The sequence below is a fragment of the Bos indicus x Bos taurus genome, chromosome 13, assembly GCF_003369695.1.
Source record: "Bos indicus x Bos taurus breed Angus x Brahman F1 hybrid chromosome 13, Bos_hybrid_MaternalHap_v2.0, whole genome shotgun sequence".
NCBI lineage: Eukaryota > Metazoa > Chordata > Mammalia > Artiodactyla > Bovidae > Bos > Bos indicus x Bos taurus.
Window position 1 is genome coordinate 25,311,363 of NC_040088.1, and position 20,643 is coordinate 25,332,005.

At 46.1% G+C, this 20,643-nt stretch overlaps 1 protein-coding gene across 1 annotated transcript in view; it reads right to left on the minus strand.

Annotated features, from left to right (window-relative positions):
- Positions 1 to 1,637: 1,637 nt before the first annotated feature.
- Positions 1,638 to 20,643, minus strand: part of LOC113903208 (putative serine/threonine-protein phosphatase 4 regulatory subunit 1-like) — a 69,848-nt gene continuing 50,842 nt past the window's right edge. The window contains exons 4-5 of the mRNA XM_027559001.1: positions 10,447 to 10,640; positions 1,638 to 1,746 (exon numbers count right to left, since the gene is read on the minus strand). Of these exons, the coding sequence (XP_027414802.1) occupies positions 10,576 to 10,640 (65 nt within the window). The 3' untranslated portion in view covers positions 1,638 to 1,746; positions 10,447 to 10,575. The remainder of the gene's footprint in view (positions 1,747 to 10,446; positions 10,641 to 20,643) is intronic.

Consider the following 20,643-nt stretch of genomic DNA (forward strand, 5'->3'; position numbering starts at 1 on the left):
CCGGTTTTGACTCCAAAGGTGGCCCCGCTAACCTCCAGGTTATGCTCCCTCCCCACCTTTAAATGATAATCCACATGACCCTTGGGAGGTTCTCTTGGCTGAGTCCTCTGTCCTTCTGTATGTGTTATTGTAGGGTTTTCTAAATCTTTAATGAAAGCACACACAAGAAAATTGATTTTTCTTAGACAAAATTAGTTGGTCCCTTTTCCCTTTATTTCATTGTGGACTGTCTGAATCTCAGAAAAAAAAAAATTTTAAAATAAAAGCAAATGTCTCTCTTTTATCCTTTCTCCACAAAATAGGATTTTATCTTTTTATCTTATCTTCTTGATAAAAGCCTGCAGTACCAGGCCTGTGGTTGGTGAATTTGGCACTAACTCTGCCCCAAGTTTGCCCTTCTACAAGTAAATGGCCATGGTTCCCCTGTGATAACCCCTGCAGGCCTGCGGCAGCCCCTCGTGACTTCTTCAGTGGGGAAGGCGGGGCTGGTTCCCAGAGACAGAAAGGGGGGTCTGGGGCCAGGGTCAGGCGGAAGCCAATCCCAGCTTTTACTACACTGTTGGCAAAGCTGGGTGACAGGCACACAGGAGTTCACTATGCTCCTCCCGCTCCCTCTGTGTGCCACAGGGTATGTGCCTGAGGAAAAGTTAAAACTGTTAAAATAGCACTTTAGCAGAAAACAAACAAACAAACAAAATCATGGTTTTATACTTCCTATGTGATCCTGAGCAAGTTACTTAACCTCTTTGGGCTTCAATTCCTCCAACTAAAAACAAACTGGAAGTATATGGGCACACCGAGCTCCACACCGGGGGGACCTTCCTGTCAGCATCAGAGGCGTTGGCATTAGATGTGGGATGAGAGGCCTGACACACACAGGCGATCAAAAGTGGCAGCCACCGTCCCTAGCCAAACACAATCATGCCCGTGTTTCTGAGATGCTGGGTAGAGAGGGTGGGCTTCCCACGTGGCGCAGTGGTAAAGAACCTGCCTGCCAAGGCAGGAGATGCCAGAGATGAGGGCTCCATCCCTGGGTCGGGAATATCCTCTGGAGGAGGAAATGGGAACCCACTCCAGTACTCTTGCCTGGAGAATCCCATGGACAGAGGAGCCTGGTGGGCTACAGTCCATGGGGTCGCAAAGAATATGACACGACTGAGCAACAATTAGAGAGGGCTCCCTGGGGACCTGAACTTCACCTTAAAGAGATGAAGCTGTCTCTGCCCCACTACTCTGTTCCTCACTGCCCCCACCCCCCAACTTCCCCAGAAGCAGGACCGGACATGACCGGAGCAGGGTCTGGACCTAGCCCCCACGCACTGGGCAGCAGGTGCCAGGAGAGCAGGAGGTGGTTCCCACCCTGCTACGGCATCAGCACGCCGGGCACACAGCAGGTGCCCGGCTGCTACCCACAGAGGACTGCACAGAGGGGCTGCAGAACCCTGGGCAGGTTCTTTGCCTGACCAGGCTGTGGCGTGAGGGGGCCTGGTCCGCTGATCCCCAAGCTTCTGGCCAGTCCTCCAGGGCTGGGATCCTTCGCCTGGTGCTGTGCGTTGACGTCACACAGGAAACGTATGCTCGTGCTGGATGCTCCCCTGGGGCCCCTGCCAACCTGACAAATGAAAGCAAATGCTTGCCTTCCGACCCACTTAGAACAGTGCCGGAACCGTGGGATGAGTTCACGATGAAACTGAATCCCAGTGCACTTCCACTGTTTGAACAGAACTTCTGCAGAATTGCCACAACCTGTGAAAAATATTAGAAGAGCAAATTTAAAATGCTGCCATCTACTTGAATTATGAATACTACTCTACACGGAAACGAGACATTTTTATGCACCGTTCCACTTTTAAAATGAATTTATAAGCACGGGAGAAAGTAATTTTTGTCACAGCGATCATTAGAATACAGAGGAAAAAAGATGTTTAAATATATGGCATTTTACACACACACACACACATAAAACCCTTCATAAAAAACAGAATTTTAAAAAGGGAATGGCATTAGAAAAATACATTATTAATCTTAAGATTCCAAATCTGAGAAAATGTCCCCTTGCTAACTAAATCATTACCTTTCAGAACATGTCATTTTTATAACATTTTAACACCATCAGAGTACCTTAGTAAATCGATATTTTCAAGTGGGTTTTTTTTTTTTTTTTCTCAGTGTTCAGCTGGCATAAGCTCACATAAAACAGGATCATCTTTTCTTCGCTGGAGTCTACTTACTAACTACTTTTTTTAATAAAACCGTGTTAGAGAATCAACCCAATCTATGTTTAGAAGAAAACACTAAGCCACTGTTTAAAGGGTGTGATACATAAAGTAATTTACCTACGATTTTCATACTCAGGCACACAGTTAAACCAAAGAGCTAACTTTATATTAATAAAACTATAATACAGTTTCTAATTTTAAAATAAAAGCTGCTTTCATGAGTAAATGGACAAATTAAGCCCAGATAAAATACAGGAGTTAAAATGGAAGAAACATAAATATTCCTTTTTCTAAAAATCATAAACAGAAAAGGCCATGATTCCTGACTAATTTGAAGGAGATTCACTGAACCTCAGAAACTTTATCTGCACACAACTTTAAGGCAATGTGCATTAAATGATCATAAACATAATTGGGATTATGGAGTTCCAAAATCAGTATCAACTGTCTGAAATTAAAAAGAAAATAAATTATGAAATGTGAAAAACATTATTTATCTCTTTACTCTCATTTCATCTTACAGACAAAAATAGCCGGGCGTGAGATCAACGGAAGCTGAGGGAAAATGGCTACGCAAAGAAAAGTGAAGAAAAACAAAGAAATCTTAATTCTTCATCTCTCTCACGCACACAAATCAAACCAAAAGAAAATAAGTTAGACTTTGTAAAACAGAGGTTGAGAAATTTATGAATAAGGGCTTTAATCTTTCAACTTTAGGTTATCATTTCGAAAACACATAAAACTTTTAAATATCAGATAACATAAAAATAGCCAGGACGCTGAAGTTCCCGAAGATCAGCAGATCAAGGGGAAACCAAACGAGGTTTCCCGGTCGCCGCAGCCCCGACGCTGCAGACTAACTGCTCTGCCTGAGCTCTCGGCTCGCGCTCTCGCACGAGGTCCGCTTTGGGAGAACCGAGCCGGGCTCCGCGCTCCCGGGAAAATCCATCACCCGCCGGCGGGAACAAGCCACCGCCAGAGAGCTCTCTCCAAGTGGGGAAGGGGAGAGGGGAACAGAAACAAACGGCATGATTTCCACCCTGGCAAAGGAAACGAAATTAAAGAGTGATTGCGTGGAAGTTAGAACCAGAAGCCAGGGGTGCCGATGAATACTTTCATATCAAAAAAAAAAAAAAAAAAAGCACTGTTTTCAGAAAAATGATACCAGTATCGTGGGCACTGAACACACAATTTATATCGGTGGGCTTCGGCTTCAATAACCACCGCACAGATGTTGGCAATAACGCCGTCGGGCGAGGCTAGTCGGCTCGGCCCGGCCCGGGAAACGGGTCCTCGCAGCCAGCACCGGCACCAGCACCGGGTCCACACCGTGCCCTCCCTGGATCGCCGGCCCCGGGAGGTGGATCAGCCGGTCCCTCGTCCCGACTCCATCCTTGGTCTCCGGCCCCCCGTTCCCGGTTCCTGCCGGCCTCCGGCCCCAACCCCACCCGGGGTCTCGGTCCTCGCATCCCCATCGGCGCCCCCGACCCGGGGGAGACGGTTCAGCCCAGCCTGAGGCGGGCCGCGCCGAGTTTCCGCATCGGCCGCTAGAGGGCGCGATGCCTTCACGGAAAAAAACGTGGGCCTGTTTTTCTCAGAAAATGCGCCGGGAACAAGGCATAATGACTCAAACCTCAATCTCTCAAATTAAGCATAATGATTAAGGATCACAGCGAAGAGAAAATCTTTTCGTTTGCCCCTGGCATCGGCCAAATCTTATCCCGAAGAGCTGCAAAATCCTGATGGATTTCTACAGGGAAGACAATTATTTGAGAGATTTCTAGTTGAGGGCAAGAAAAATGAAAACAAGAGATTACAGAAATAAATCTTGAGGAGGTGAAAACTAACACCCAAACAACACCACCACAAACAAATCTACTCAATACTGCGGAAAGCACATTCTACACCCCAGGAAGGAGAATTATTTAAGGGGACAATTTCACTCTTCTGCAATCACCAAGACCTTGAACATTCTTCTTGCCGGCACACAATGGAGTTAAATAACTCCTTCAGACACAAAATGAGCCACCTTGGGGGACGTTTTTATTCAATAATCACCTCATCTGGGTTAGACTTTCTCATCTCTCTCACTGTAGCATAATTTTCTTTAGGAGCTGAAGTGTATAAACCACGCTGTGTCCTTAAACAGAGGGTTACACTCAGAATGTTCAAGAAAGCTTTGGCAAAAACTGCTCCGATTAATAGGAGAATATTGAAGAGCGAGTGATTCATCTTTTATTTGGTTCGAATAAATTGCCTTATAGAACAGCAGAACACTCTAATTCCAAAGTGACTCTCGCCCTGTCTGCCTCTGAAAATGAATGTCTCCCCGGAGACTGTGGTATTTGTAACTTAGAGCTTTGGAATTCAGTTTATCCCTTAATAAAAACATAATCTCTTTATCCAGAAGAAGACTCTTACTGCTACTTTAGAAATCAATTATAAGGTAGGGAAATTAAGAATTATTCCATCTAATTTGCCTTCTCACATCCCCGAACAGGTTTTACTTACTCTGCTAGTTCATATGGAAACCTCCAATTCCTGTTGTTATCGGTCACTACAAATTCTTGAAGCTGATAAAGATATTCTCTCCTCTTGTCTTCATGAAGCAACTAGTTTTTAAAAATTTACATATAAATAAGAATATATAATCCTCCAGAATGCCCCCCAATACTCTGTTTTCTTATAAACTTCAGGTTATACATCTGTCCCTGGCCATAGCCGTATGTCTCTCTGACGCCTGTGTCTCCATTACCCAGAGTGGCTGTGAATTAGCTTTGCTGTGAACACACGGACAGTGCCTCCCTGACTGCTTCCAACCTTTCCCCCCTGTTTCGTGTATGTGCTTGTGTGTTTCTACACGCCCTCCACTCTTCCATCTTTCACAATTTCCAGCCTGGAAGAAAAAAAAAAACAACAAAAAACCCAGGCCTGTGTGTGCTCGGGAGATAATGCCACGCTGCTTCCCAGGGAGGAGGCGCTGCTCGCGCGCTCTGTGCCCACACCAGCCAAGCAGCAGGCGCCCAGCTCTGTCAAGGGCAGCTCCCGGTCGTCTGGATGCGACTAATTAGTTTCTTGAGGTCATTTTTAAACTCTCAGTTTTACACTCATCATTCCTTTAGGAGGGGAGAAAAAAAAAGGCAAGGAGGCAATCAGCACCATCTTGCAAGAAAAACCTCTTCATGCAGAACTGAGATTGGATTTCAGCCGGGCTCTTCCCTTAGATGACCCCGGGCAAGGCACACGGCGCCCGGCAGCCCAGCTTCTCCTTTCCCGGAGTGTAATTCTCCATGGCATTAGAACTCTAAGGGACAGGGGGATTAGGAGGAAAGACAGAAAAATATTTACCCACCACTGAAAGAATGCCCACTTTAAGACTGTGGATGATACGTTTCAACTGAAGAAACCCAGACAGCTGCTTTTTTTTTTTTTTAACTGAATCTATACCTACCCAGGGTTTTAAAAAATTGTATTGAAGAGGGGAGGTTTGTTTATTGTTTTAACCCTTCTCCCTACCTTTAGAAAATCATACAGGTGTTTGAGGACTCCTATTCATACTTCATCCAGGTCCTTTAGAAATCCATTGAAGACGGGTAGCAGGTGGGCTGCTGTTAACTGATCCCCAAAGATCACAGCAAGCTCGTGGAAAGAGAAGGCCAGGGTGCACTGGACTTTCCACGGGGTGGACCACAGAAGGCAAGCAGAACTCAGTGTTATCAAGAGAGTAGGTGGCATTTCTGGAGCAAAACTGATACTGCCAAGTGCTGACCACTTAAGGCTCTATTTCATCAGAGGCCAGTAAACACGCCAACGTCGGCCACAAAAAGCACAGGTCAGTGGGCCTGGCCGCAGCTTCCCCGTCTCCTAATTAGCTGTTCTGTGCCAGCCTCTGCAAAGGCTCCTTTTACCTGCACGTCGGAGGCCAGCGTCTTATATGTACCTTTCAGGCAGTGCCAGTTCTGCCGGCCCAGGGTGAGCGCCACCCCCAGGCAGGCTGCAGGAGCAGTGTTAGGCTATGTTGGTATTGACGGTCTGTGCTGCTGGGTCGGTCATGGACACACACTGATCTAGCAGGGGCTGAGGTTTTATGTCCTGGGAAATGGGAGAGAAAGGAAACCATCATGCTTGTAGGAGAGAGGGAGAATACTCACGAAAGACAAGGTGGTTGGAACTTAAATGTGAAAATAGCCAAGCAGAGACGTAAGAGGGAGGAGAGGCCTGGACCGACTTCTGGTTTTGCAGCGGGGTGAGTTTTCAACCTGGACGCAAGTTAAAGCAGGGTCGTTTCCAAACTGGTCCAGCACCATGTCACAGAGCACAGTCGAAAACATCCACGTCTGGTTAGACTGGTCCAGGAAGCTCCGGAGAATGCAAACCCTCTCCTCTTCTCCTATAACTGCCCCAGCCTCTATGGCTCGAGGCCCTCACTCTGCTCACTACTACCTTTTTCCAATGGATGGAACGCTGCCTTCTTAAGACATTACCCACTCACCTTTTCTCTATAAGGACAATGGGATTCAGTGATTACAAACCTTTAAGAGAACTTCCATAGCACAAGAAACTAGCCATGAGGTAGAACAAAACCAAACATGGTTCAACAAAGGAAGTTGTCAAAAAGTTTTCAGACCGAAAAAAAAGGACTTAAATGGTTTGCATAAATAGACATTAAACATTAATGTATACGTGTCAAATTCTTTTCTCATACTTCATTTTGTTTTATTAAGATACCATTCTAGATTGTTCAGAATACTTTAAACACTACTTGAGAATTTACTTTTTTTTCAGTTGGAGAGGAAATATTAGCAACAGAGATTATGAACTAAGATATGTCATTAATATTGATGGAAGAAAAACATTTGGCTCCAACAGCCATTCTTAAATTTAACTTCCAGATAATGTAAAATTTTGAGTTGCTTTTCTTGTCAAGGAACAAACCTGTAATTTAGATTTATTCTCTTCGAAGGGACTGGGGCCCATCACCCCACGGCCAGGTCCGCCTGGACCCTGCAGACAGAGTGGGCAGGTTAGCAACACAGTCCAAAGGAGGAAGCCGCCCTACTGCTGCCCCTTCAAAGAACCCTCTTTCAAGGCCAGAAATGACTTCTGCAAACCAAGGCCAGAGCTCCCCCTGAAGTCAGTGGCATTTCTCTAGATGCAAAAAAATACATTTGCAAGCTTATATTTGATATCGCACAGGTCACTCACTGAAGGTGCATCTTACATTCAAGGCTGCTTGAGGCTCTTACAAAAGACAGGCTCCCGTTGGTGGGTACCAACAACCTGAGTCTGCATTCACCCTTCTTTAAGCCCCAGGATCCCCGGGATGGCTAACTGATCAACAGTCACACGTTTAAAGCATAGACCACTCCAGAAGGCAGAACAAGGTTTGTAGGAAATGGTGATCAGTACCCCCAGCGTTTCTCAGGAATGGGAGAGTGCCTCCCGGCTGGACTCCAGAGAGAGAGCGTGGACAGTGAAGGGGAGGACCCATTTAATCTGAGTGAAAAGACACGGCTGATAAAAGAGTATTTACTTAGGAAACTGTTCTCAATTTTCACATGTACAAACACCTCTAATGTTTGCTGATGAACCTGTACATTAGGTTAACAATTAAAATGAGCAGGACCGTCCGGCGGTGACATATTGGTCTCTGATCATTGATTAACTGAGATGGACCTGACCTTCTCCTTCAACCATAACATGGATTTTCCTACTTGCACTTGAAATGTCATACTGTCGACTAGCTTAATGGATTCTGACAAATCAGCTCAATATATGATCCGGGAAAGTCGATTAATACACCGATAGATGCTTCGCTTGCTCTGAGGCATACTACCAGAACCTTCAATTCCCAAGGTTTTCACTGAAATGTACCGCTCATCTTAATAGAGGGACATGATAAAACAGAAAATATTTTGATGTGATAACCTAAGACCTCAATTTCTCCAAGTTAATAAATTCACAGAGATTAATAAATAATAGATCATTTCTCTTCCTCCAGGAATTAATTTTATTCCCAAGTCTTCAGTGCCATCATTACACACAGAACTTACTCCTGGAGCCAAGTTAAGGTTTAAGTAAACCACCCCAAGTCAAAGCAACCCCAGAAGGAGCTGGGAGGTCATTTCCCCAGAAAATCACCAGGCAGTCAAAAGAGACAAGTGGGAAGAACAAGACCCTCTTTCCCCGGGACAGCTCTGGATTGAGTCGGTGCACAAAGATGGTAGAAGGGGGAGCTGGACCAGGGTCAACACAAGGGCTGAGGGAACCAGTCTCCCAGCTTCACCTCCTCTTCTGCCTCATTACTTAAGCTCTTTGAGGTTTTTTTGTTTGTTTGTTTTTTCTTCTTTTGCAACTAGAAGCATCCTGACTGACCCCTTAGGAAACCAAGGGTCAAGTTCAAGCTGCCTGACATACCTCAGGATAAACCAAAAGCCCAGCTATGCAGACCCTTCAAGATCCATCACTCAAGAACACCAGCTTGGAAGTGTCTGTTCTTTCGTTTCTGTTTTCATGCCCATGTATGACAAAGAAGCCCAAAGAGTACCACGTCTCCCACCAAGATATACATGACCACACCTTTCCACTTAACACAGATGGTTTTTATACTCCAGGCAACAAGGGTAACAATATGAGCTTTCTTGCCTATTTTTTGAAACCAATCAGCAAAACAGGATATCATCTCATCCCTTACTAGTCAAAGGCAACCTTAACGAATTCTTAAACATTTAGGATTTGGACCGTTGTCATTCGTCTTTTGTTTTGCTTTACTGGAGTGAACCAATGGGGGTAAAGGGAGGTGATAAGTTAGTTTAATCATGAAAACCAAAATATAAACTGTGAGAATGGACAAACAATTGGTACTCTGGCCCTGGAGACCACAATTTTGAAGATTGCCCATCACAGCCCATACAAATGAAAGAGTACCAACACTCCATGACTTTATGAGCACAGATTCCTTGCTGATTTTAATTCGATAGGCTTACCATTACCTGGGAAGGACCCCAGCTCAAGGGGGTCCGTGTGCAAGCTTAGTAGGAATTAGGAAGGCATCAGAGCCTCAAACCACAAGCAAGCTGGAAAGCTGGAGAAACTTAAGGTGAGAAATAAACGCCAAATCATATGATATAGTTTATGTGTAGAATTTAAACAAAAAGGTACAAATGAACCTCTTTACAAAACGGAAGTAGAGTCATGGATGTAGAAAACAAACATAGGGTGGCCAGGAGACAAGGCAGGGGGAGGGGTAAGCTGGGAGACTGGGGTTGATATAGACACACTACTATAGGTAACTAGCGACGATCCGCTGAGTAACACAGGAGCTCGACTCAATACTCTCTAATGGCCTACGTGGGAAAAGAATCTAAAAACTAGCGGATATGCGGATATGTGAAACCGCTTCACTTTGCTGTACATCTGAAACTAACACACTGCACAGCAACTATGTTAGCTGCTCATTCATTTCCTACTCTTTGTGACCCTCATGGACTGTAGCCCACCAGACTCCTCTGTCCATGGAATTCTCTAGGCAAGAATACTGGAGTAGGTTGCCTTCTCCAGGGGATCTTCACAACCCAGGAATCGAACCTGGATCTCCTGCATTGCAGGCAGATTCTTTACCACCTGAGCTACCAGGCCAATAATTTTTTTTTTTTTTTAAAGAAAGAAGTGCTGGGCTTCCTCCTTCTCCTAGACGTGGAGTCCAGGTCTCACCTGGGCTGGCTTCAGACTAGAGGAGAAAAAGTGATGAGCTACTGGCTTTTCAAAATCTCTCCCCCAAAAACAGCATCCACCACCCATCCTGAGCAGCCAGGTGTGAGAGGAGGCCCACAGGACAGGCTGGAGGTGACACACAGCTTGAAGGCTGCTGTCAACTTTACATTCTAGGAGATGCATGAACTCAACTTCCTCTCATCACTGAAAGATGTGAATGTCGGTCAGCGGTGAGATGGAGCCTTTAGACATTTAATTCCCCCCAAAGAAGCAGGTCTCGTCATCTCTGGGGAGGGGGGAAGGCGCTTTTTGGTCTCCCACCTCTGTTTTGTGGAGGAGAGTCAGTGTTATCAATCACCCCATTGATTGGTTGTCTAGTTATCCAACACATGACCTTAAGAATAAAATTAAATTTGCCATTTATCATCTCTGCCAGGACATATTAATAAAAGAAAATGCGGCTTTGTGATTTCTGTCACATCCTCAGTGACAGAGGGACAGAGCAGAGACTTACCGTGCTTGCTAATATCCTGGCTGCGGAAAGCTCGCCCCACGGTGGTGAGGTCAGCTGGGGGCCCTGGCTGTCAGGGGCAGGGATGGGACCTGTCATGGACACTTCACTTGGCCCTTCTCTTGGCTGGTGCTAGGCCTTGTTCACAGAGTCAGGCTGGGCAGCTCTCCGTGCAGCTGATAATCCCTGAACTTGAGCTGCAGGAAGAGAAGTTTCGAGAATTTTAATAACTGGATTTGGCTTTACAATAAGACAGGCTGGATGCAAACGTGCTGCACAAGCACAGCACCCTCACCCCGCCTCCCGGCCCCCGCACGAGCTCTCGCTGAGATGCTGAGGTTTACAGACATTAACTTTATTCCAGCTAAACACCAGCCATGCACAGAGCATCAAACCTGAAGTCGAAAAGCCTCAACTGGGAAAATCAGAGTTTAACTTCATCATCTTTCACAGAAAGACAACACAGTGTCCTGAACACCGCTGTCTGGGAGGCCCAGAAGCACAGTGGGCGGGGGTCCCCCATTTATAAAGTGGACAGCTGCTGGCCCTGCCACACACGCATGCACATGCATGAGCTGAGGCGATCTTCATGGATGGCTGAAGACCTCGCTCCCAAGCCCCCAGGGCTACTCGCTCTTTCTATCCTCGACTTGACAACCTGAGGCTATCCTAACAGTGAAGATGACATATTTCACGTGCCTTTCTATAAAAACCAACTCATGTTTCCAAGGCCCCGGCTCCACACACATAGCACTCCCTGCATCCTGTTTTCCACCAGTCAAATCCCAGACAGTCAATGAAATATTTGGAGCTTGCAAAGACCACACCCCGCCATGGCTAGGGCACGAATCCCCAACGTGGGGTTTCTTTCTGAATCTTAGGGGTCCCAGATCCCTTTGAGCACTGATGAAAGTTGTGGGTCCTTTCTCACAAAGAGATTAAGTCCGCATCTACATGTAGGATTTCACAAATGCTTTGGGGAAACTGGAGGAAACCTCTGAACTCATCCCTGACTTCTCGAGATGATAGACTCCTGGCCATTGCCTACAGCCCGCCTCACATGTCAGCTGCTCTGCCAGGTCTTCTCCCAGACCCCTCCTCTGCCCCCAGGAGGGATGGCTTCCTGGCCTGTGCACCCGCCCCTGCCCCAGCCCCTGACACTCCCTATGCAGGGGATTGTATCCACAATCCCCTCAACCAGGCCATAAGGGCCTTGTGTGTCTGTCATCACAGCCTCAGCACCCAGTCCAGGTCCAGGCACTGAATAACTCAGCTTTAGAAATGCATTTTCCAAGAACAGACCTTTGTCTATAACTATTAGGAGCGATATGTTACATGTGCTTGATCCTTCAGCAAACGCTGAGTTAATTTCCTTTATGAATTTAAAGACACAGAATAATCACAGGGCTAACTGGATTTTCACATTTCCTTTCCCGAAAGGCTTCACAAATCTTTGCCTGGCAACAGCAGCAAGTGTTGTTTTTTTTTTCCAGTTTCCCCAACTCAGGGAAGAATACAAATCTAGCCGTGTTTAGAGAAAGAAGAGGCGTGATGATGGATATGGACCGCAGGGCCTGGCTCCCAGATCAGACACTCTGTGGGAACACTAGTCACGGCATGAAAAATACCCCAGAGAAGAAGTTGTACTTTTCCTGGCTGCACAAAGGCAAACATCTTCAGCTTTAGGTGAGGGCTGAGTTAACAGGCTCTGAAAGGGGCACTGTCCTTAGCTGTTCATAACTAGAAAGGGCATTGTCACACAGGAAGTGACAGAACCGGGTCCAAGGAGCTAATGAAATTTCCACTGCTTAGGACGTGCCTGAGAACTGCCTGCTTTTACCTGAAAGCCGGCTCCAGTTTTGCAGGCATGGCTGAAAAGCAAGGAGGTGAAACCCCTGCTGGGACCTGCACAGTGGGATCCCCGGGGTGACGGCAGTGAGGAAAGACTGAGCCAGGCTCCCCCTGCACTACCCTCCCCGGGGGGGACATAAGGGAACGCACATACAGAGAAAGATGCAGTTTTCTCTCATCACGATGGACAACAGTTATCTTGAATGCCTGGATCATGCATCATGTGCTCTTGCAAGCTATCCAGAACTCTCTGGATTCCGCTCCTGGCCACATAGCCCCTGTGCATGGCCCCGGGTGAAATCCTGCCTTCCTCCCGTGGCCAGCCTCACTCAGCAGCAGCTCTAAGTCCTTGCTTGTGTCAGGGAGAGGAGTTTGCCAATAAAAGGAAATTATTGAAAGCATCTTCAGGACACTCTGGGTAGGCCCAGGAATCCGGTCGAGGAGGGACATGGATGGGGAGGTCGTTAACACTGGGGAGCTTTGTGGCCTCTGGGGGAAGACTGGTCAGCTCGGCTCCAGCCAAGACAGAGTTCTCCACCAGGCCACCAGAGGAGCTACTGACACGTGGGAAGGTGTTGGTGTCTGTGGACAGGCAAAGACAGAGTTCTCTGGGCAGAGCTGGCTCTGTCTGGCCTGGCTGTGCTGAAGTACGTTAAATTGAGGGAAGCAAGTTTTTAGCGCCGTACAACAGACTGGAGATGAGGGCATGAGGAGAAGGGGGTGACAGAGGATGAGATGGTTGGATGGCATCATCGACTTAATGGACATGAGTTTAAGCAAGCTCTGGGAGATAGTGAGGCACAGGGAAGCCTGGTGCACTACAGTCCATGGGGACGCGAAGAATTGGACACGACTGAGCAACTGAACAACAAACAACAACAGACTGGAAGGAAATTGGGAAAAGGTGAGGCCCACGTCCTCACAAGCCAGTCCTCCCATCTACCTGGAGACCCAACCTCTCAGGTCTCCTGGGGCCAGAAGATACTAACCTCACAGAGAACAAGAGGCCCAGTCAGTACCCTCGGACCCACGGGGGGTACTTTGTGCACTGAAAAAGGCACAGGAAGGTGCAGCCAACCCCTCCACCGTGCCCAAGTGGTGCATGAGCCCTGGCTTCGGTGCGCTGGCACCCCTTGGCATGGCAAGACTTCTTGCACTTACTGCTCATCAGTCCCTCCACCAGGGGGCAGGCGTTAGAAAATAAAAGGTGTGGGAGCTGGTAAGACCTGGCTACTCATGAGCCAGTTGGAAAGTCTTGATGAGGAAGACATGGCGCCCCAGGCCTAACCTTCAGCAAGAACTCAGTGAATCTTGGTGAAGAAAGGTGGAGGGAAGGATCCACCATCCCTACAGAGCATCCATACCACCTGAGATGTGAGTTACCTCCTCTCACACTGCTGAGTAACATTAACACTGGAGAGATGCTTGTGAACCATCTCGAATGGTCTGCTTAGAGTGTATCCATCATCTTCAGAGGGAAGACAAAAAAAAAAAAAAACCCAAGATTAATCACTAGAATATACAAGAAATACAGTGTAGGGCCGACAAACAGAGGGTCAGGAATGTCCCCTTCATGTGCATGTAAAATCCTATGGCACAAAAGTCTATTTGGGAGACTTCACATTTTCCCTGTGTGAATTGTCCAAAGAACTTCATTAATCAAATGGTAAAAGAAAATTTTCTTTATAGGTTATTTAATCACTACTCTCAATGAATATTTTATCTAAATTTAGGAGACAGTAGCTTCATTATTTATAACCCAGTAGTCATGTTTCAAAATCATTATTGCAATTACTTTTTGCTTCTTTACATAATTAAAGCTCTAATATTCCATCTTGCCCAGAAGGTCACTGTTACTAAAACTCCAGACGAGATAATTGCTAGAATTTTAGGTGGACGCTTGAGGTGAAGCGGGGACCCTGATAATTATCCAGCTGAAACTCACCAGGCGGAGGCTGTGTCCCCACAGCCGCCTGCACCTGGTAGCCCAGGCTGATGTCTGAGTCCGAACCCGGAGCCAGTGGTCAGATGTTCAAGGTACCATCTTCCTGAATATAGAGGCCAGCCCTGGAGGGCTGTTTGGCAAAGTGGACATGAAGGGGCCCAGGGACTGGAAGGCAGCCTGGAGCACCTGCAGCCAGAGAGGGCTCAGTGGGTATGGGGTCTGATTCACTTGATTCCCGGTGGGACAGATGGCTAACCACCAGACAACTCGCTGTCCACCAAATCATGTCTCAGCAGGTGTTTTGCTTTCTAAAAGCAGTCCCTCAGTTCCAAATAAACTATTTTTCAATAGAAAATCAGGAAAACTGTAGTACCATCATGTAGTTTGTATGCTTCCAGAATATTAATTCCATATCAAATAATTCCAGACTTTGTAAAGCATGTGAACAGCACTTATTAATCACTGTGGGCATGTTTATGACTGTAACAGAAAAGGTAACTTGGCGGTTACAGTTTTCTCCTCATTTTCATTTCTGGAATATTTGTTTGCTACCAACACTCCAGCCTTCTGAGATGTCAGGTACCCTAATAATCCTCACAAAGTCTAAATAAGCTGGTCCATTACTGAAAAGCCACAGGACACAGTGACAAGTCCAGAGGCCATGCTGAGGCCTCAGAGTGGCCACACTCACCCATCGGCAGGGGTCACTGATCAGTGTGATGAAAAGGGGCCAGAGTCTGGACCTGCAGACCTCAGGGGACGTGTTGTGGGCCACGGCCAGGAAGCACTCAGCACAGGCTTTGCGCATCCCCCACATGCTGTCCGTGCAGAGCTCAAAAAACTTCGGGAGCTACCAAAGCCAACAGAACCGTGCTGCTCTGACTCAGCCATCCTGAGCAAGGGCAGGCCTGACTCAGTGATGCCGTGGAGGCAGAGCTGTAAGTTAAGGGTGCAGAAAAGGGAACCAGATATGAGTCCAAAAGGAAGCATCTGAAACAAACAGAAATAATGAGAAGTAACTTCCTTTACCCCTTAATTCTAGCAAATGACCTGGTTAAATCCAACAAGATAAATACAGAAAAGCTCCCAAAGGCTGAATGACTGGTATCTGTTATATGAATTATAGAGAACAATTGTGGATGGCTTTGAAGTTCTGGATTCCCCAAGCAGCACATCCACCAAGGTAAGATGGTCTTTGGGGATGTTTTAGTCATAAGTGAAAGTGTTAGTCGCTCAGTCACGTCCGACTCCTTGCAACCCCCATAGACTATAGCCCACCAGGCTCCTCTGTCCATGGAATTTTACAAGCAAGAATACTGGAGTGGGTTGCCATTCCCTTCTCCAGGGGATCTTCCCCACCCAAGGATCAAACCCGGGTTTACCTGCATTGCAGGCAGGTTTTTTTTGTTTTTTTTTTTTATGTCTGAGCCACAGTCTTCCTTTTAGTCATAGAGGGCAGACTGTTAAAACCTGATAGTAATGCAAACTGTTCCTGTTCATAGAAGGCAAGCTGGGAGTGATGGAATGCAATGGGTTATCATCACCCTGGATATGGATGGTGGTGAGTCAATTTACAAGTTCACGTCGGTCCTCCTCAGTGTGACTGTGAATATATGGCACTTCAGTTAAGCTAGTTGTTGGATCTTACTGGTTCCTTCACTAATCGATGTATTCAATAAACGCTCTGACCTGTGTTCATCTTATATCTGTATGGCAGTCATGATTATGACCTCTTTTTAAATTTACCCTTTAAAAATAAGGCTTTGTTTTTAATATCCTTAGGTAAAATAATTAGCCAAAATGCTTCACAAATAGAAACATATGATCGTGGAAATTTCCACTTACAGAAGGATTAGTATGTTGGTCACTGCTCTTCTCCTGTCTGCTATAGGAGATAACGTTGTGTGTTCATGGCAACAGCCCACTAAAAATTATTTCAGAATTATGTTGAATGGCTACAGTTTAAATAGAACAAAATGAGCTTCTAAACTTAAATTTAAAAATCAACTTAAAGATGATACTTTTTGAGGTTAATTCAAACCATCCAGGTATTATGCCCTGTCACATAAAAGTGGCAAGTGCTTACTCAGCACAGTTCTCTGGGTTCACTGACCTGGTGCTCAGTGGGCAGTGGAGAAGCAGACCAACATGACTAGGTGAAGGTCCCCCATCAGTGACACTGTAAAGAGGCATGTGAGGGACACACAAGTGTGAGGGACACACCCTGAACACAATGCTACAGAATGCCAAGAAGGGAGAAACTAACTCTGACACAGCGGCAGGTGAGTCCAGACAGGGAGAAAGCAAACGCACCTGCAAGCTGGGTGTGAACTGTGAGCAGGGTCCCCCCAGGCAGGGAAGCCTCTAGAGGGAGGTGGGTACTAATGAGCAGGGAAGTCGGGGAGAGAGGCGGTATGCAAGAGCAGAAAGCCTTGAGGCCCTGAAAAGCCCCCCAGCCAAAGGGTGACATGGTTCTCCACCCTGCTGTGCCAAGAATCACCAGGGTCTTTATCAAAAATACCCCCTTTCGCCTTCCCCGTGATTCACATGCATGACCAATGGTTAGAGCAGCAATCAGACCTGAGGGAGGTGGTGGAGGTGAGACAGGAAAGGCACCTGTGAAGGGACCCGGGCAGAGGAGGAGCAAATGGGAGTCTGGATTTTAATCTGTAAACCAAGAAAAGTCCCACAGGTAGTGAAGCCCAGCAGTGAGGTGGTGGAACAGTGTTACAGAAAGAGTAGTCACGAAGGAACAGAGCTGGTGGCTTAGACAACAAGAAGAGACTGGGGGAAGTGACCAGAGAGGAAGCTACAGCAGGAGCCCCCAGGAAAGAGGCGGGGGCTGCTCCTGCTCAACCCCGCAACCAGCCACCCGGTGCTTAAGAGAAACCTCAGCTCCTGGAGTCAAGAAACCTGAAACTGATGAATGCAAAATTGAGCTGCCATTCCAAAGTAACAGGCTCATAAAGACAAAACTTTACCACTAATTTCAAAAGTGCCCTAAGATGTGCGTCGGCAATTACAATTTGCAAAATGTCATGTACCAAAAATTGTTCAGGGCCTTCTTGTCTGACAGCGTGACAAATATCACCAAAATTTGTAGCACGCACCTTAAAGAGGCAAAACGCATGCTCATTATTCTCAGATGTCTTTTTGTCTTAACAAATTGTGAAAACCAACAAGCAGGAAGCTTGAGAGCAATTACTCCGCTGGTCAGGCAGCTAACAAGCACTTACCGAGTCCGGCGCCCACTCGGCACCACCCAGGTGCCTTTGCTGCATTGGAAACAGAAGATTTACAGCTGAGCACCACATGCTAGGACGTTCTGGCTCCTAATTGTCTCAATACATAATGCATTTGGTTAGCAATAGAGCAAAAGAGACCCTTAATATTCTCTGCATGGTAAATGAGCCCTGTCTACTTGGCTCCACATCGTGTCATGAGGAGAGGCCATAGAGAAGATGAGCAGTTGCACAGCAAGGCAGAGTGGGAGGCTGCTGGGGACGGGGAGGGGGTGGGGAGGCAATGGCCTTCAGAAGGAAGACTCTGACAGCCAAGTGACCAGCCATAAAAGGGGAGGGCAGAGCAGGGAGTGCAGTCAGAACGGATGGCAAAGCTAAGAGGGTCCTAGAGCCCCTCAGCCCACACAGTGAGAGGCCCTGCACACCTGGCCCGGTGTCTAAGCACAAGCCAACAGGTCTCAGCAGGTCCCTCCCTCCTGTGCCTCCCCGAATCTCCACGGCCTGAGTGGCAGGGAGAAAGGGCAGCGGTATTCACTGGGTCTTACACAGTTTACTCTGGCCGCACTTTTCATCCAGACTGTGTCTACTGAGGAAATCCAGGCACTTTAAAGGAATCGATCTTGAATGTTTTAACTTTCTGAGTTTTGAAACCACATGATCCCACCTTCTGAACTTGAAAGAGCTTCCCGTAGCCACACAGTTCACAGAATCGAGGGAACAGCAGGCGTTCAACCGTGCTCTTGCTCAGCACTGATGACAGCTTGCAGATTACAAATAACAAGAAAAAACCCAGGTCACTTGAGATACCACAGCACAGATCTCACATGGATCACTAACTAGATTCTGAAAGCTAATATTCAAAATATTGCCAGAACACCCCAGGAGTCAAAACAGAGAACACCTTCTTTTGCATTTTGTCAAGTTATATCAATAGAAGGCCAACAGTTTTCGTCTTACTCAGAAGGGCTTCCCTGGTGGCTGAGAGGTTAAAGCGTCTGCCTGCAATGCGGGAGACCTGGGTTCGATCCCTGGGTTGGGAAGATCCCGTGGAGAAGGAAATAGCAACCCACTCCAGTATTCTTGCCTGGAGAATCCCATGGACGGAGGAGCCTGGTGGGCTACAGTCCACAGGGTCGCAAAGAGTTGGACACGACTGAGCACAGACATGATCAGGTCTAAAGCCTGAGAGTTACCACTTACCAGATGCCTACTGTGTGCCCGACACATGCATGAAGCACTTATGAACATCCCCTCTTTCATGTTCCTCAAAACCTACGACATAAGTATCATTCATCTTCATTTTTCCAGATGAGGAAACTAACACTCAAAGAGGGGAACTCCTGTTACCCAAACCAAATATTGGTGAAGTGGGATATATAGGAATAGCTGGCTTGCAGGCCATCACCAAAGACTTACCAAACACTGGCAAGACTAAAAGGGAGCAGACCTTGGATACAACATGCCCTGCTGCTGTCTTTCTGCCCAGGGCACCCCTCATTCTGCACCAGCATGCAGGGTAGCTGAACTTAAAGTAAAAGCTACTGTTTTACTGGCTTGAGAAGTCAGAGGACAGAGACAGAGGTGACCAGAGCAGCTGGAAAGTGAGGAAGAAATCCTGGAAGAGAGCTAGACAAGGGAAAGCCCCCACCTGCCTGAGATTAAACCTTACTCTAACTCTCAGCTGATCTCGGCACCATGTGGGCACTGGAGAGGGGGTAAGGTTCACAGAGTGAAGCAATAGCTGGAAGGCAGAAGGAGCTGTGTGGTTTCAGCTGCTGAGGGCTGAAGAGAGAGCAGACTCTAGAACAAAGTCAACACTCTTCAGAGGAAAAACCCAGAGTCCAGAGTTTCTGCACTGTTTCGTCAAGAAGACACATTAGATAATAAAAATTTATAGACATGAGAACAAATGGGGAAATGTGACTTACATTCAAGGAAAACCTCAGTCAGTAGAAACAAATCCACAGAAGATCCAGATGTTAGAAGTAGTGAACTTTAAAAGGACTTTAAAGAGCTATTAACTAAAAGAAAAATACTCATAACAAATGAAGAGATAGGAAATCTCATCAAAGAAATGGGAACTATAAAAAAGAATCAAGACTTCTGACCAAGACACAGTAGCTTGGTCAGAAGAATCAAGACTTTTGACCAAGACACAGTAGCTTGGTCAGACAACAACAACAACATTCAATTAAAACTAATTATGTGTTAACAGGAAAAAGGGACCCATAGTAAAGAAAAAAACAGTCAACAAAAATCAACACCAAGATGATCCAAATGTTGCAAGCACCAGACAAGGACTTTCAGGGAGCTTTTATAAATATATTCAAGGATTAAAATAAAATATAAGCATAAAGAACATACAGGGAATCTACATCATAGAGATATGTCAACTACAAAAAAGGTAAAAAATGGAAGCTCCAGCACTAAAAACCATAATAACTCTGGTTAAAAAAAAAATGCAATGGAGAGGCCTAACAGCAGACTGGAGGCGACAAAAAGTCACTGAACTTAAAAAAAAGCAATTAAAATCACCAAATCTGAGCATCAGAAAAATTACTTTAAAAAAATAAACAAAAATAGAAACCCAAACACCTAACGGGACAATATCAAGGGTTCCAATTTTATGTAATCCAAGTCCTGGACTGAAAGAAAAAAGAGATTTTAAAAAGCACTTAAAGGAACAACAGCCAAAAACTGCCCAAATTAACTGAAGGGCATCAACACACAAATCCAAGGAGTTTAAGAAACAGAAAGCAGGAAAAACACCCACTCTACAAAGACACAGAGAACAATCTCAAGAGCTGACAGAGGAAAGAGGATATTCTACACAGCGCTATGATATGAATGACAGCTGACCTCTCCAGGAGACAGCAGGATGGTATCTTTAAAGTGCTGCAAGGAAAAACAAGAACAAACCTCAATTCTATATCCAGTAAAGCATCATTCAAAATTGAAGGCAAAAAAAAAAAGACATTTTCAGATGAAAACAGAGATTTCATCAGCAGCCAACCAAACTAAAAACAGTACTAAAGTAAGTTCTTCAGGCTGAAGGGAAATGACATTAGATGGACACTCAGACCAAGGAAAGGAAACAAAAGCATCAAAAATGGTAAAAATGTGGGTATAAAAGGAGATTCATTTTTTTTCTTTTTTTACTTG